This window comes from Monodon monoceros, unplaced genomic scaffold (genome assembly GCF_005190385.1).
Source record: "Monodon monoceros isolate NGI ecotype Baffin Bay Population unplaced genomic scaffold, NGI_Narwhal_1 Super_Scaffold_20, whole genome shotgun sequence".
Classification (NCBI taxonomy): domain Eukaryota; kingdom Metazoa; phylum Chordata; class Mammalia; order Artiodactyla; family Monodontidae; genus Monodon; species Monodon monoceros.
Window position 1 is genome coordinate 56749532 of NW_021703777.1, and position 17554 is coordinate 56767085.

Consider the following 17554-nt stretch of genomic DNA (forward strand, 5'->3'; position numbering starts at 1 on the left):
AACAAGATTTTTAGATTTTCCTTTTTCCTATAGTTTAGCAATGCAAAAAACCCCAAGGCTTGTGTGAGGCTTCATATTATTTTATTGCTTTTACTATTTCATATTATTTTAAACAGGAAAAATAGCAGAATTGCCTTACATACTAATCGGAATAGAGTACAGTCAAAACAAATAAATCAAACTTCATGCAACCAGAATGAATGACTGTATTTTCAGCTCTAAATCAGGGGGATGGATGGTGTAAAATTAAAATAATTAGAGGAAACTGAACAAAAAATCTTTGGAACAAACAACTATCATTTACCCTAGTCACTAACCAAATATTTCTAGGGATAACTCTAATAATAGATATTTTTTTAAAAGGCAAAAGGAAAATTTAACATAGTTTTTCATAAAAATAGTTATTTCCTTTAGTGGAACAGCAATTACATGCACAATTTTAATTTAAAAATTAAAATGATATAAAATTTTTGAGTGCCTTTTAAGCATATCAGCATATTTAATTCAACAGGTTCACATTTGAAAACATGCTTTTAAATTTTACATTCTTATTAGGTCAAAGCCACTATATGCTTCTGTCTTAAAAGAGAAAAATGAGAGCAGCAGGGGGCTGGACCAAACAAAGATTACACATCAGCCTGATTCAGGATTGGCACGTTTTCTGCATCCACTCAGATCTCAGCTGGCAAATCTGAGTGCCATTCATGCCGGCCTTGAATAGCCAGAATAAATGAACAGTCAGAAAGAGTGATCGGACTCAGGCAGCAAAATAGCATTTCAAAACAGCTTGTCATCTGTCCATGTTTACAAAAGTCAGTGGGAATGGACAGAAGAAGGAACTATCATGTATTCCAGACTATGTGTTAGTATACTTGTAAAATTATGAGCATAAATGAAAAATTCAGAATTCTACCTATCTCACTTTTGATTATGAAACAAAACTTAGCCTTAAATTAGAATATGGAAGTTTGAGGTATTGCTCATGGTTTAAGGATGGGATTATACTGGTTGCTACGTTCCTTCAAATATAGTGACAGGTCTAATTTGTTTTCCTGAACATTTTTCACCTTTTTTTGTTTGTTTGTTTCCCAACATACGATTAGACCATGAGTGGTTGTGAGGCACTGCATGATTGCCTAGAGTCTCATTGCTCTTCTCACTGTGTTAATTAATTCCAGCTATTCAAGGTGAAGATGAATGGCATCTTGCATTGCTAGGACAAGCCTGAGAGGGGATGTGTCCATCCTGTATCAGGCTGCTGTTCTTTTCTGTCAACCACACCGGTAGTAATTCTATGAGGACACAAAACAGGATCATTTAATAAAACAAAGTGATGCATTTCACTGCCAGAACAGCCTTAGCCCAGAGAGGAGGTAGAAAGTATATATCGCTCCACAGATTCTTAATGCATTAAGATAACATTCCTAAGATATAAATTTTATTTAAACCTTAGGGAACCTAGAGTAGTGATTTTTTCCAAACCCAGAATCACCTTTAAAATATACTATCCCCATGCCTCACTTTGCATACTGAATCAACATTTTAGGGCTGTGATTTGAAAGAGACAGGAAATCTGCATTTTAACATGCTCCCTCAGTGATTTTTACAGCCTCATTGCAGGAGTCATCAGATAGGGGGTTGGGAAACAAAGGCAATCAACAAATATCACAGAAATTTAGAAAGCAAATTTAGAAAAAAAAAAAAAAAAAGTTTAACATTTTTAATTATACTCCATAGTGTATACTAACCTAATATATACAACATAGGGGTTATGGCCTACATAGTAATTCTCAAATTTAGCAGCCTATTAAAAATAGATTACTGAGATTCACCCCCAGAGTTTCTGATTTAATCTGTAATGAGACCTGAGAATTTGCATTTGTAACAAGTTCCTTCTGGACTACGCTTTGAGATCCATTATCCTATATAACTTAGGAATCACTTGCCTATAACCTACTTGCACACACTAAAGTTCTATTACACAAAGAAATATAAAAAGAGGCTTTAATTCACCAAAGTATTTAAACCCACTGTTCACTAGAACAAAATTATTTGCCTCCCAAAATAACTACATAAAATTGCAGCAAAACACTCTAATACTTTCGCTATGAATGGTTTTTAATATAATTACACCAAGATAAAAACCATTAGTGCTTCTCCTTCATCAAAAATATTCATTGGATATCTTATTTTAATGGTTAATCGTCTATGTTCAATAAACATACTTACCTACTTCTTCCTAGAAAATATAAGCATGAACATAAAAAGAGCATAGTTGTATAAATAAAAAAAAGAATATTGAAAGTTTCAGATGGGCAATTTATCTGCTTTATTGTCAAAGCTAAAAGTAAAATATTCAAGTTTCATCTCTGATTAGAATGGTTGACTCTCTTTTCATTCAAATTCAATGTGGGTATATTTAAACTCATGGTTGTCTTTTTATGTTTTTGCCTTTTCAATTTTTATCCTTACAAACAACTGGTGAAAACTGATGCTTTAAAAGTTTAAAAGTCAAAATTGACAGAAAATACCACTAAACCAAATAATATAATGACTCTGTAGTCAAGGGGTAGAAGCAAAGTTTCTAGGAATGCCCAATACTTTTAAGAACTACAAATTTTCTTCCTTAGCAAAGAAAATAAAGCTAGAAATGGAGTAAGGCTCCTCTCTTACAGTTTCATTCTCTCAGTAAGACTATGGCAATTTCTTATTTGTGTGTCCTAGTCACAAGGGGGTGGGAATTAGGTAGTTGGGTAATTGTCCTGAACACAGTTAGAAGGCCTTTTTACATTCCATCATAGAATTCTAAATAGATTATTGTCACTCTAGTCATGTGGAATATTAGCTTAATTTTCAGAAATTTATTTCAAATATTTCAGACTTAACATATTCACTAAAGAAATTTGGGAAAACCCAGAAAAGCTCAAATCTGAACCATTAAGAAATTAACTATCATTAAAACTCTGGATCCTCAGCTTGTTAAAAAATGTACTAGGTATAATGAATAGGCCTATTCTACATAAATCATCTTTTAAAAACTTAAAAAAAAATTTTCAAACATAAATAGTAGAAAAATGTATAATGACCTGAATTCCAAATCATGTAAACCTGCTTTCTAAGAAAAATTAGCAATACATAATGAATATTTCTGATATCATTAAATATTCTTAAGTCACATGACTTTGTTAGTTGTACTGCTGAAGCACTTAATAAGTGATCTAATAATTGTATATAAGTTTAATGGGAAAGTAGAAATCAATATATTCAAGAAGAATACATGTGTTACTTAGGGAAAAAAGCTCTCACGGAAAGAATTTACACAGAAATAACTATGGAACTCTTTTTTTTTTTAATACAGAGTAACTATCACAGATATTACCTTCAATTTAAATGAATTCATGTAGTTCTTTTATGTAATTAAAATATTATAAAATTATACTCTGTAAAGGTACCTTTTATTATGCACTATATACATTGCACAATAACATATAATGCTATCTGTACTTTATACGGATATATTTTAAAAAACTCATTATATTTTATAAACTACTAAAGGAGTTTCAAAAATAAGTTTGACTATATTTAATTTTTACTTTAATAGATGATTTTAGGCTCTAACTCCAATATACAATTCAACTCCACTAGATAATTATTTTTTATATTCCTTATGTGATATTTTGTCCTGAAATTCAATACTTTCATGGCATGTATCTCTTAAGATTAACATCTTTTTCAGTTGTATAACTCAGAGAACTAAAACCTCCACCGTAATTCACATATGTCTTCTAGTTCACTATTTGGTTTAGAAAATTTTAGCTTTTCCATGCTTGCAGAAACTGGGCACTTGAACCTGTGTCATGGCATTGTAAATTCTTAACTTTGGAACATGATCAGCTAATTCAATAGTCCTGTTCATCCCCTGAAGTACTTTGCCATGTTCCTGAAAGCTTAAAAATTATTGTTATACCAAAAGCTGTTATAGGAATCCAGAGTATATGAATCTATTCATGCTCAGGGGGAAAATTCAGTGAAGGAGGTATAAAAATACTTTTAAAGCAATTAAATTCTCAAGAACTGTTTAATGTGCACAGTGGCTGAAACACATAATAGCTACTATTATGTCACACTCAATTAAAATTTCAGAGTGAAATTTTCCTTTTCTGACAAGAGAGAGCTTCTTTTACTAACAATGTAATGATTTCTGAGAAAGAGTTACAGGAGTTAAAGGTTGTTGGTACTTTGGCAAATTGTAATCCTGGCTTCTTTAAGTTATTACAGCCAGCTTGAGACCAAATGGAATGATATTACTAGAAAGAGTAAATTTCAGTATAAGATCTTTTCTTACTTATCATTTCATGGTACCAGTACTTAACTTAGTACATTTCTTTCTAAGGAATAACTGATCACATAATGCTTCCTTCTACCTTCAACACTGACCAGGGCTTTTAATATCTCTGTGCCAGCGAAGATAGATGTCACATTCATGTCTCCTATTCCAGCTGCTTATTAGTCACTTGGGCAACCACACACAAAGCTTGCTCTCTATGCACACATGTAAGAAAGTTTCTCCAGTGAGCAAACCTAGAAATGGATTTGCTAGTATATAAGATATGCCAATCATGTAGACATGGGCTCTACTAAACATTGCCAAGTTTCTCTCAAAAGTGGTTAACAACAATTTATATTTCAGCCAGCAAGGTATAAATATTCCATATTTTGTCTTTAATTTTATCTTTAACCACTTGAGGTTATTTCTTAAATCAATCAAAATAACATTTTTAAATGCATGCTCTTTCATCACCTTCCCTTTGAAGAAAGGGAACTCATTCATTTCTTGTCCATTTATTTTTAGGAAAAAAAATTTATTTCCCTCATTCTTTGCCTCACTAACTCCTTTCTTTTCCTTCTTTGTTTTACTTTTTCCCTATTTTTCTAATCTTGCTCATGGAAAGTAACCATAATAGTATTGCTAGCAAAACATCTGGATTAAGAAAATTGAAATAAGTTAAGTAGAAATAAATCTAACAAAGAGCCAGTCCCCAAAGCTCTAAAGTCTTTTATTTTTTTTAACATCTTTATTGGAGTATAATTGCTTTACAATGGTGTGTTGGTTTCTGCTGTATAACAAAGTGAATCAGTTATACATATATATAAATCCCCATATCCCCTCCCTCTTGCTTCTCCCTCCCTCCCTTCCTATCCCACCCGTCTAGGTGGTCACAAAGCACGGAGCTGATCTCCCTGTGCTATGCGGCTTCTTCCCATTAGCTATCAATCTTACATTTAGTAGTGTATATATGTCCATGCCACTCTCTCACTTTGTCCCAGCTTACCCTTCCCCCTCTCCGTGTCCTCAAGTCCATGCTCTACGTCTGCATCTTTATTCCTGTCCTGCCCCTAGGTTATTCAACCTATTTTTTTTTTTAGATTCCATACGCATCTGTTAGCATATGGTCTTTTAAATTGCTCAGAATTTCCGCAAAAGTTTCTAAGTCTTCTAATCCTCCAATAATTCAATCTGTTTCTTCAAGCATTTCTAGGAACAGGAACACACACACACACACACACACCCCACATCAAATCTATGCACCATTATATCATGTTCTATTGTATGTTTGTGTGTATTATAATTCTTTCCCTTGTAAATATAAACTGTTTCAGCTTCATGACTTAGTCAAACAAACCTGGGCTTCTTTGAAACCCACATCTACATTTATCAACTGGGTTTCTCTGGACAGATGATGTTACATTTCTGAGTCTTATTTTCCACATCTGTACTTCATAGCATTTTTTTTAAGCATTAAGGCATGTGTGTGAAACCCAGTACAATTTGGAGGGGATGTCAGGTGCTTTGTGTGTGTGTGTGTGTGTGTGTGTGAAAATGGAAGTGATCTGGAACCATCTCTTCAGTTCTCCAAAGTCCTCTCCAGAAACACCTGTAGCTCCTACATCCTACACCATCCTCCTGACAAGATCACTGGACCTCTACTTTACTAGAGCAGGTCTTGGCCGGGGATGGGGGGAGGGGAGTACACAGCAAAGTAGTGGAGACTGCTCTCTCTCAGTCTTCAGCCAAATGAGACCAGAGACCCAGGTGAGGAAGGCCTGCCCGTCTGCCAGCCACCCTGTTGTAATATGTTGATACTGTTTCATACACTGATACTGTTTGCCAAGCACTGGAGCGAGGCACATGCCAAGGAGGGCCCTCCACCCCACTGCCCAGATGGCCAGATGCAGGGCAGAGTGCAGTAGGTGCTTTGTAACACTAGCTGCTGTTCGTTTGTCCTTATTCTAAATGAGTTTGACGTGGCCTTGCTACTTTGCATTTGCTACTTCATTTTACCTGCTTTACTTATATTCTACCACCTGTACATTGCCTTCCTGCTTTTCCCTTGCTCCTTAGCTATGGCACCTGTATTCTTTTTAATTACTGATTGGAGGCAACATGACATAGCAGAAAGTCAGACTAACATTCTAACTGTAACTCTGGACTATGTATGTGACATCTGAGTTATTTACCGTCTCGGATCCTAACTTTCTTTATCTGGAAATGAGAATAATGTTTTCTTTGCATGATTTTTATTAGGACTAAATTTGATAATCTATGTAAAAGGCCAGAAAAGAAAGCACTCGACTAACAGTAGCTAATAAGTACTACTATTTTCTGACACCCCTCCCCCTTTCTCCTTCTGTTTCTTCTTATTTGTCTTTACTATTCTGTAAACTCGATGAGGGCAGGGCCAATGCCTGCCCTGTTCACAGTTGTAACCACAGAGTATAGCACAGTGATTGGCCTCAGCTACCTAAAGCCAAGTTTCTTGAGTAATGAAAGGAAGTAAGGAAGGGAGAAAGAAGAGAGAAAGAGAGGAAGAAAGACCTATCAATCAATCATTGGACTTCTGACTTAAGCCCAGTCTGGCTCCCTGCTTCTGCTTTCTGCAGCAGGTTTGATTTTGTGCCTGAATTTCACTTTTCACCTTTGACCTTATCTTAAGATTTCCAATTCCACTTTCAAGCTTCTTCTCCACAAACAGGTTGAAGGATTTATTTTTCTGTATCAAAATAAAGAATGAATTTTCAGAAACCCCTTCCCGACTATTATCATTGTTTGTCTCAGATTTCTCTCAGTGGGCTTCTCTATAAAATATAAAAGTCTCTTTTTTTTTGTTTAATGTGTAAATATGTATACTATACAGCAAAATTATCATAAATTTTGAAATTTTGTTTTCACTAATTTAAAAAGTTTATGATTTTATATTTTTATTGAACAAAGTGTTTTTAAGTGACATTTTCTCTCAAAAGCAAGTTTCTTCAAAAACATTTCTTATTTAAAAAATTAGCATAACAGGGCTTCCCTGGTGGCACAGTGGTTGAGAGTCCACCTGCCGATGCAGGGGACACGAGTTCGTGCCCCGGTCCGGGAAGATCCCACGTGCCGCGGAGCGGCTGGGCCCGTGAACAATGGCCGCTGAGCCTGCGCGTCCGGAGCCTGTGCTCCGCAACGGGAGAGACCACAACAGTGAGAGGCCCGCGTACCGCAAAAAAGAAAAAAAACCCACAAAAAATTAGCATAAGAGATAATTCTAAGTTATGAAATTAACAAATACCTAACTTCACTTGCATTTGTATATTTTTGGTAGAATTGTTTTTTCTAACATTAGTTTTAAAAATCCAGATTTTAAGGCTAAAATATTTCAGTCACCTGACACTTCAAAGAGAAAGTCCTAGATAATTTTAATTTGTATTTTCATTGGGGTAAGTGGATGCATAGAGTTTGGCTATGAATTTGTACTACTGAAGGGAATGAAGAGAAACAGGCAAATTCTTATTAAGCAAACAAAAAAAATATTATCCATTTGTTTTCAGGGAAATCTGACATGTCTCATCCCATAAAATTATACAACATGGTAAATTATACCTGTAATTTAGGTATCTTAAATTTTTGGTCATTAATCATTATTATCTGAGAATTTAGCTCTGTGGTGGAAAGTAGTTATTAAGAGGGAAATACTCTTCTGCTTAAATTCATATTTTTGCTTGGCAACCCTATTCTAAGGTATTTGTTCATTGTCTAAAATTTTTAAAAAAACAACAGAGAAATAAAGCAAACGTTAGACTTTGCTATATAATAAAGTTAATTCTCAGTTATTTATGTCAATATGGATAGAAGCAGAGTATTCTAAAGTGGAACCCCTCGATAACCAGAAATCCCATGATAATCACTATTGCCAACCCTGACAAGATGGGCTAATAATGAGCAGCCAACTATTTCAGTTCCACCTGCCTGCCCTCTGGTGGATGTGCTAATGAGCAGTGAAATGGCTACAGCAAAGACAGCTGGTGTGAGTGGGAAGCTTATTCACAAGTCATCTTTTATGACTGTGAGCTACATGTAGAAATAATCATGATTATTGTCCTAATAATTATACATTTATCAGGGACATCACTCTGTAGGAAAAAAAATTAATAAGTTAGTAACATTTGTGAAGCTTGCAGCTTGTCTCCTGTATTAGGAGGGTCACCTAGATGTGGGATGAATGGCTAATACTGGGCTCAGCTGTACAAAGCCAGGTCCAGCTAGCTGTGCTTTGTACAGGACTGCGATGTTGATATTCAGAGCCCGAAAAGCAGAAGGTGTTGTTCTAGGAAAGGTTTAGCCTTCAATTATGAAGAAGAAAAATACAAGACATGTAAAAACAAACATAAGAGAATTCAGCTGATGTTAAGTGGCAATGGAATAGCTATTGCAAATTTTGCAAGTTTTGGCTGTGCTCCCTGAAACATCACCAGCAGCAATGCCCTTCAGGCAGCAGCTGTCACTACAGGCAATGAAGCATTGGAGAGAAAAAGAGGGGGCTCCTCTGCAGACAGGCAAACAGATGATGCATAAAAATACAGACCTGGATGAAATTAGCAACAAGTAGCTATTTTTTCTTTCTGTAAAGTTCACTCAGCTACTGAGATAGATGTAAACTAAACTTTAGAGACAATGTGGCATCTCAAGTGGAACTGTGAAGCAATCCTAACCCATATACTGAGGACAAGTTTGATTTAAAATCCCACTACTTTCAGGCTCTATTTTGTGACTAGGGTGCAACATATTTAACTAAATCGTTCAGGAAGCAGATTCAGCTACTTATTAAACACGTGACAGTTTCAAAATGTTCAAGATTCTCTGCCCAGCACTCACATTACTCAGCTGTCAAAGTAAAGGGCTCAGATATATGATGTGAAAATTACATTTTAACGAGGTGTCATGTGTGTTTAAAGTTCTTATTCATCACTACATAGCCACAGCTTTTACTGGAGACACAGATGCACTTAATTAGCATATTATAAGGACAGAAGGTTCACCTTATCTGCATTGTTAAACTGTTATGTGTAGGCTTTTTGTTGTGGTTTTAGAGTCTACTATCTTCAGCATATACAAGAATGATTACATTTACATAAACTCAAATGGCTTTCAAGAAAATGTGGATTGTATTTGGGAAGCAGAAGAGTAGGCACTAGACAGTAGCTACATGTCCTTATCATTTGCGGTTCATACTGACTGCTTGATGTGTTTCACTAAACCTCAACCAACAGATTTTTAGATCTGTTAGACACACTAAATTCAGAAAAATTTTGGCTCTGGGCTTCTCTGTCTAGTCTATTCTTATTATCAACCTGAGCCTACTTCTTCTTCCTTCAGTAGGAAATAATGGAAAATATTTGTATATTTGACAAGGAATGTTTGGATTATTCAGTGGACACTTTAGAAACAAAATGGAAAAGTCAAAGAAAATACCTCACATCTCCTATTTTATCAATGAATAATGAACTCAGCACAAGGTGCTTTAGCAGAAAGAACTCAAGAGTGAAAGTCATTCAACACCAGTTAACTAAAGGCAAGTAAAGCAACTATTTAATTCTCTCACACCGGATATATCAGGACATCAGGTAGAATTTTAGAATTATGATGCTGACATGAGAATCACTCAAATCACTTGTGAAATAGCTAAGTATTGTTTGGAGGTTTTTAATGTGTATCTTACAAAAGATAGCCAATTGGAGGCAATGATGAATGTATAGTTTTATCGTATTTTATAGGACAGGAAAAAGGCTCAGTTAAAAGAACATTTGAGGGCTTCCCTGGTGGCACAGTGGTTGAGAGTCCGCCTGCCGATGCAGGGGACACGGGTTCGTGCCCCGGTCTGGGAAGATCCCACATGCCTCGGAGCAGCTGGGCCCGTGAGCCATGGCCGCTGAGCCTGTGCATCTGGAGCCTGTGCTCCGCAATGGGAGAGGCCACAGCAGTGAGAGGCCCGCGCACCGCAAAAAAAATAAATAAATAAAAGTACATTTAAGAAAAATTCTAGATTTGCTAGTTCTCTGCTCAGAAAAAAAAAAAAAATAGCACTTTCATATTTACTTTATCCTCAGGTGCTAATGCTTACAGGCATTTTTGATACTGGTGTCCAAAACCAAATCAATCACCTGTTCTGCACACAAAATGTATTTTCAAAGGAACACACTTATTCACTTGAATACACTTTCTATTTTCTCTAAGTTGAAAAAATTCCTGTAATTCATTAACCAAAAAATTTGAGAATAGGTTCCGAAAATAAAATTCATTGAACAGTTGTTCACTTTCTTTCCCATTGTAAATACTGACTAATTTCTCTAATTACTTCTTCTGGAAGAAAGTACATTAGGTGTTAAAGTGCTTTGGCACTTTTTAACAGACCTAACTTCCTTTAGGTTACCAAGTGTCGCTACAATCTGAGTGAAGAGAAGAAGTAGGTATGGGTGGTGTGTGGGGAATAAATGGGGTGACATAACACTTCTAGATCATAGGATTGCATGGTAAACTGTGAAGAGGACTACCTGAGAAGCATACATGTAATCTTAATAAAACAAATGTTAGGACTAATACTCCCATTCCCATAATATGCTGAAAAAGAAGGTTTCATATATATATATATATAAAATTCATTTATTTATTTCTTAAATTATTCAACACATCTTGACACAGTATGATTTCACCGTTGAAAAATAGAGGCAATTGTTTGGAGTGCAGATCTATGGTAATTATCTAATAATGAGAACTACAAATTGGATTTGCATCTGCAGAGTGTCTGACACATGGGGATACTGAGATCACTTCTGTCAAGCGAATGCATCCAGACACATAGCTTCAGTAGGCATACTTTCCACTACTAGTGTCATGGAAGGGAGCATGAATCTCAAGTTGGGCTGAATTTTAATAGCTGAGTAATTTTTAAATAAATTATACAAGCTGTAGTGCCTTAAGCCCCTCAATCAGATGATATGGATAATAATGGTCCTTGTAGGGTTGGCATGTAGATTTTATGTTAATCTTGCTATGCCTATTACATATATCATAACAATAATCTTCCGAGATAGGTATTATTTTTTTTCCATTTTATAGTTGAGGAAACTAAGACCAAGAGGCTCAGTAGCCTGCCTATAGTCAAACAAGCACCTGAGGCAGAATTAAAACACAAGTCCTTCAGGCTCCCAGATCCATGTTCAGAAGCAGTATGCCACCTCCATGGATGCTTCACCCGAGGATTTTTATACATCTCAGAGAACATATTTGTCTCAACTTCCAACACCCAGATCTTTTAATTTACAGAATAGTAATATTCAGTAGAAGTAAAACACAGATACCCCATTACATAAAAACTTCAAAAGTGTGACTTTTCAATGATTAGAGCTCAGTTGAAATCAGAGCAAAAATACTCAGCTTGCTTCCAACAGATGGCAACAGAAAATATACTGTAGATCTATGGACTTAGAATTAGTCAGAATTAGTCTTTTTGACCCTAACGTATTTATACTATAGTTGGTTTCCATACATAGACACATAAGAAGATCCGTAATAAGAATCATTAAAGGAAATTTCTTTGAAAAATGTCAATGTAATTTATACTAAAGAAAAACGCTCAGTTGAAACTTTGTGTAGAATAAGGTGAACAGCCTCCATTAATGCTAACTGAAATTCTCATATTCATGCATAAAATGCACACTTATTATTATTCTACACTTATTCTTTCTACCTCTAAACTGTTAAGTCCACACCAAAGTACTAGCTTTTTAATTTGAGCATTCATGCATGAAAATTGATAATTTTTCTTGTGATTATATATACAAATTTAATACAGCTGAAATCTCACTCTGCAAAACATAAGAGAGCTTCACTGTCATTTAAAAAGAGTGAAAACTGAATCTCCTGGCTTAAGTTAGGAATTTGTTTCAGAAGCTGAACTTTATCATTTCTCAGTGTTTGTCACTTTAAAAACATGCTTTTAACAAATAGGAGCACTAGTACAAGTGGGCAAGATGGCTGATAATTTAACTCCCATAATCAAACAAACAAACAAAATTAAATGAGTGGTATAATTTTCCTATGTCCACAATTACAATGACATCATATATATGGATACACACATAATTTTATTAATGTACGTTAGAAATATTTTTTGGCAAGTCTCTAAATACATGAGGCTATGGTATCATCTTTTTCTTTAAGGATAATTTATAAACACTAAGCTAAGAATTTGCTTCAGTCCATCAAGTCAAAACCTGGAATGTTAATTAATTTTAACCTATCTATTATTCTAAAAAAAATAATGCATGATCTTTCCAATAAATAAAATGAATATACGTTACTGCTCCTTATTCACGAACATTAAAAGATGGTGAGTTATTATATCTTTGGAGGCAATTAGAAATTACTCCAGTTACAACTAAAAGTCAAAAAAGGCTAAGAACCACTCGTCAAGAGTTTTCACTGCCAAAATATGAATTTTGGTTTAAGAGCATCACAGATCTGAAAGAACTGTCTTCCCAGAATATTCCAGATGATTTGCTTAGGTTTTTAATTGAAGGATGTGTTGGATTGAGAAACCTTACCTGTACAGAGGTTGGCCAGGTCTACGAGATTTTTGAGAACTTAGTAAGGAGAAGTTGCTTTTGCTGCTGTTGTATATTAGGCTTCTCCTTCCACACAAAGCAATTCAACATAATATCAGCATTGCTGGCCATGGAAAGAACTGCTGTCACTCTTACAGGGATTAGAGAAAATGCCACCCAATTTGACATTCTATCACAGTGAGAAGTGGAAAGGCATTCATTCATTCATCCATTCATTCATTCAACAAAGAATTATTGAGCCTTTATTTTCTATATGCCATATATGACACTAGTGTCTAAGAAGGCAGAAATAATGGTCAGATGAAAAATAATAAAAAGATGGGTAAGGCAAGATTACTGGCTCTATGGCACTTAGAATCTAATTGTATAAGAAGATATGTATATAGTGAAGTAAGTTAGTAAGCAGAATGACATGCTAGTAAAAGCAAGGTAAAAGCAATGCAGAAAATAAGAAATATTAACATGTACGCACTAGAAGAAAAAATTAAACTATGAATTGCTACGTTACTATCAAAATTCGGACACCTATATCTTACTTTTCCATTATACTTTATCAGGAGGAACAATATTATTGCTAGTTAAAATAATTTAACTTCTAGACTAAGATAATTCTGCTCATTTGTGCAAATAGAAATGTAAAAGATAAAGCAATTTATGACTGTCTTTAAATAATATTAAAAGTAAACAGTATGTCCTAGAGAGGAAAAATACAATTTTAAAGAATGGGAATTAAAGCTTGTCTCATTTTTTTCAAAGCTGAGTTTTGCACTGCTGTTTCTTATAAAATTGAGATCTATTTTTTTGTCTGTATCAGTTATGAACATTTTTCTGTATGTATTAATTAGATACACTCAGACATATGTACAGTCAAACCGACAATATTCCCAGTAGGGGTGGTCATATATGATGCTCTTGGTGAGTTGAATATATTGGTGCAGGCCTCCTGAAGAATTATAGCAAGCCAACCCTTTGACATTTTCCAAGTGGAGAGCACTTCGCAGGGCATGTCACAATTAATTAGATGGGATGGCATTCTATTTTTGCAAAGGTTTTGTGTACTTCACTACACAAAGAACTAACTAGCTGATAATGAAAATGCCCTTCAAATAAGGGCTGAAGGTTGGAGACTAGCTGCACGGAGGAGGAAGAGTCAGTTTCTTATGCCTATATTTTTTTAAAGTTGAAAGTGATTAACAGCAACAATTTTTTAGCTGAAAAGACAATGAATAACTTTCAATACACAGGCCAGAAGACCACAAAAGGATGTCTAATCAAAATATACAATCAACTTACTTAGAGCAAGTTGTAAATATTGCCCCTTAAAGTACCATCAAAAGTCAAACTTACCTGATCTACTATCCAGAGGTCCAAAATCCAAAGAATATTTCACGACGTGATAGTTATTCCATACATAAAGAAGGTTGTCCCTGGGATTGTAATCCACAGCTGCTATGTACTGGTATGAATTGGGAAAGGGTACATCCACCAAACTATCCTTACTTTGGTCGGTGTTGTAAATGTAGTCAATCTTATTCCCTGTGGCCTCATTGTCATCATCCTCATATACAGATTTGACCACATACAGAATCCCACATATCATAAATGCGTTGGAAGCTGACCTTTTATCATATGCAGTATCCCATGTCCCTTCAATCCGTAGGGTGTAAGGGTTCAACTGACTAATGACAATTTTACCATTGTTTTGTTCTGTTGCATAGATTACCCATAGCCCATTCTCATCCACTGCCAGGTCTATGTCAGATTTGCCTCCCCAACGGTAAGGGGAGGTATCATGGTAATTGGCATTTGCTATGATAGCCTCTCCACTCTTTATCCTAGTCCGCAAATCAAACTTTACTATGTTCCTGGTGCGCTCTTTATTGAAGAACAAAGCTCCGTCATACACTACAAATCCTGTGCCATCCACCCTGTGAGGGAGCTTGTAGGTTGTAGTTGGCCTTCCAGCAATGAAGTCATCCTTGGATGAGTACTCAGTCAGGGTATCAGTTCTGTAGGGGGTCCAGGGCATATAATAAATCTTGTCAGAAGCCTGCAGAGGGTCTTTGCACCATGCCCCAGATTGGTGGTCGGACTCAAACAAATGTTCACTCTGGTATACTCCTTTTAGTAGTCCAGGACAAAGAAAAACTGTTGGAAGGGAAAGAGTCAAAATAATAAATGTATTAATTTTAATATTTTGTCATATATTCTTATTTTTCACCAAATGGAATTCAACTCTAACAAGAAATACCCACCACCACTTAATTATTTTGCTGTATTCTTCTGAGAACATAAAGTAGTCGTCCACATTAATTTTGACATTTGTTCATAATCATTTTGATTTCATTTGCTGAAAAACTTTGGCCTTTTAAAGAGTGGCTGTGCTTTCCTTTGCTCTTTACCTTTGCAAGTGTCTTACAATAATTTTGGATATGTATATATATAATTGTGACTTATGTCTATGTATTCTATAGACATATAACAAATATAAATTTTTATATGTGATGGTTTTATATATCTTAATTGGAATTTTTAAAGAAATTGTTTTCATTCTGATGCTATTAACTATCCTATACTTATTAAGAAGCATATGGAAATACAATAGTAATTAAAATATAATAATAAGGGAAAAGAAAAGCCCTGTAATACAGGCCACTGAGCCTTCTAGGTAAAAAGCTCTTAAAGCTGCTATAGCACACACAGAGCATGCAACCCACACAATTAAAAATGAGTGATGGATGGATACTGGAAGGAAAAAGAGAAAGGAAGAAAAAGAAAGGAAAGAAGGAATAAGGAAAGAAGAAAAGGTGAAAGGTTACAGAGAAGAACCCAAGATCTAGATTTTAATCAGTTAAAAATGTCCTGTTAAATACAGTAGTATTGGAACTTAAAAACATGTACCTTTTACTGTTACATGAGAAGAACATTAAAAAACAAGATTACTTGCTACAATATTTTGCTGCTCATACTTCAGACTGAAAATGGGCAGGAATTATCTGATTCAGTTGATTTTTAGTATGATTCAGTAGCACATCATATGAGTGGTGGTTAAAAAAAAAAAAAAAAAAAAAAAACTTGGCCGATTCATCTGTAATGAAGGGGCTAAAAAGCAATGTTTCCCAAAGGGAGGTCATTGAAGCAACTGTTTTAAGTGGTTTAGCCACATATTACACAGAAAAAAACAGGGATCCCTAGCCATCTGTGTTTAAGAAATATCATATGAAACATAATACCAGGATTCTAATAGCTGAGGTACATTAGTGAATCTCCAAGATGGAAGTGGGGAGGGTGACCAAATTTCACAAACTAATTTGATCATGGAACCCTTTCTACAGAGCCTGATGGGGTGTAATGTTCTGCTGAACCTGCTATGGGAAACAGTGCTCCAATATTTTTGCAGAGAAAACACATTGAAAAATAATCATGCAGTCCACTGTTATGTTTGAAATGATTAGAAGTGTATTGGGAGGAGAAATTAGGAAATCACAAGAAATTTGGATGTTGACCCATATTTTAATGATTAAAGTATTATTCTCTTGGTATTAGTGATTAGCTCTTTAACAACAACTATAAACCTACATCCAATGGAAAATAATCTAAGATGAAACTCAGCTAGGGTTTACAGATTATTAAAAAGGAAAGTACATTATTAAAATGCCCAAAGTTTTAATTTTGGAAAAATGAAAAGTTTAGGGGAAAAGTTAACTATCAAAATCTTCCATAGCAAGGATAGAGGGCCATCATCAAATTATACTCGATAATAAAATTGATTATTAGAAGAATTTCTCAGGATTCTAATATGATGTCTATAATTATAAACGATGGGTAGGTATTATTGTCAAAATTGTATATAAACTTTATGCTAGTTAATAATCAGCCCTTGGTTACTAAAGCAATTTATTTTAAGGTATTTTAGAAAACCACCTCCCCTTTTCCCCTAATAGTTAAAAATTAAAGGAACAGGGGAACCACACCAGAGCTATGGAAAATTATCTAGTATAGAAATAAAAACAAATCTAAAGCAGTTACTATCCAAAACCATCTACTGTTTTTCTAACTGCTTAAATAAAGAGGAATAGAATGCACGGTTGAAAATTTTACACTATTAAACTGTTTTAGGATTAAAAAAATCAAACCAGCACTGGTCAGTACAACAGACTAAAGTGAAGTTGAGCAGCAGAAATAGTAAATAAATTTTCATAAAATAGATAAGAATTAATAACAAAATTATTTTAACTAGATGTTAAACTGTTAAATAACTTAGCCTATAAATAGTATATAATTTATGAAAGGTATTTAATTACCTTTTTGTTCCACTTCTATTGGAGAGAGAGAAGTAAAGAGAGAGAGGAGAAAAGAGAATAGATTAATGGTACGATATTGGCCAAGCACTTTTTATTCACCTCTTCCAAACTGAAAGTAAATAATTTATTTCACTCATACTTGCTTTATTGAACATTATGTTTTTTTAAAAAAACCATTCCTCTATAAAATTATTTTTAAGAAACAATCACATTATAAGCTTAAAAATACAGTACAAACTTGGAAAAAATAAGGCAAAAGTTAATCAAGCTAAGACTGAATAAACATACCATTCCAAATTATAGACATAGGG

At 34.7% G+C, this 17554-nt stretch overlaps 1 protein-coding gene across 4 annotated transcripts in view; it reads right to left on the reverse strand.

The window, feature by feature from the left end:
- ADGRL3 (adhesion G protein-coupled receptor L3) overlaps positions 1-17554 on the reverse strand; it is an 865234-nt gene that overhangs the window by 307879 nt on the left and 539801 nt on the right. For 3 of the 4 annotated variants that reach the window (XM_029235470.1, XM_029235468.1, XM_029235471.1), the window contains 2 exons: positions 17244-17258; positions 14287-15087 (listed from right to left, as the gene is read on the reverse strand). In XM_029235470.1, the coding sequence (XP_029091303.1) occupies positions 14287-15087; positions 17244-17258 (816 nt within the window). The remainder of the gene's footprint in view (positions 1-14286; positions 15088-17243; positions 17259-17554) is intronic. The other variant, XM_029235469.1, reaches the window with a different exon arrangement.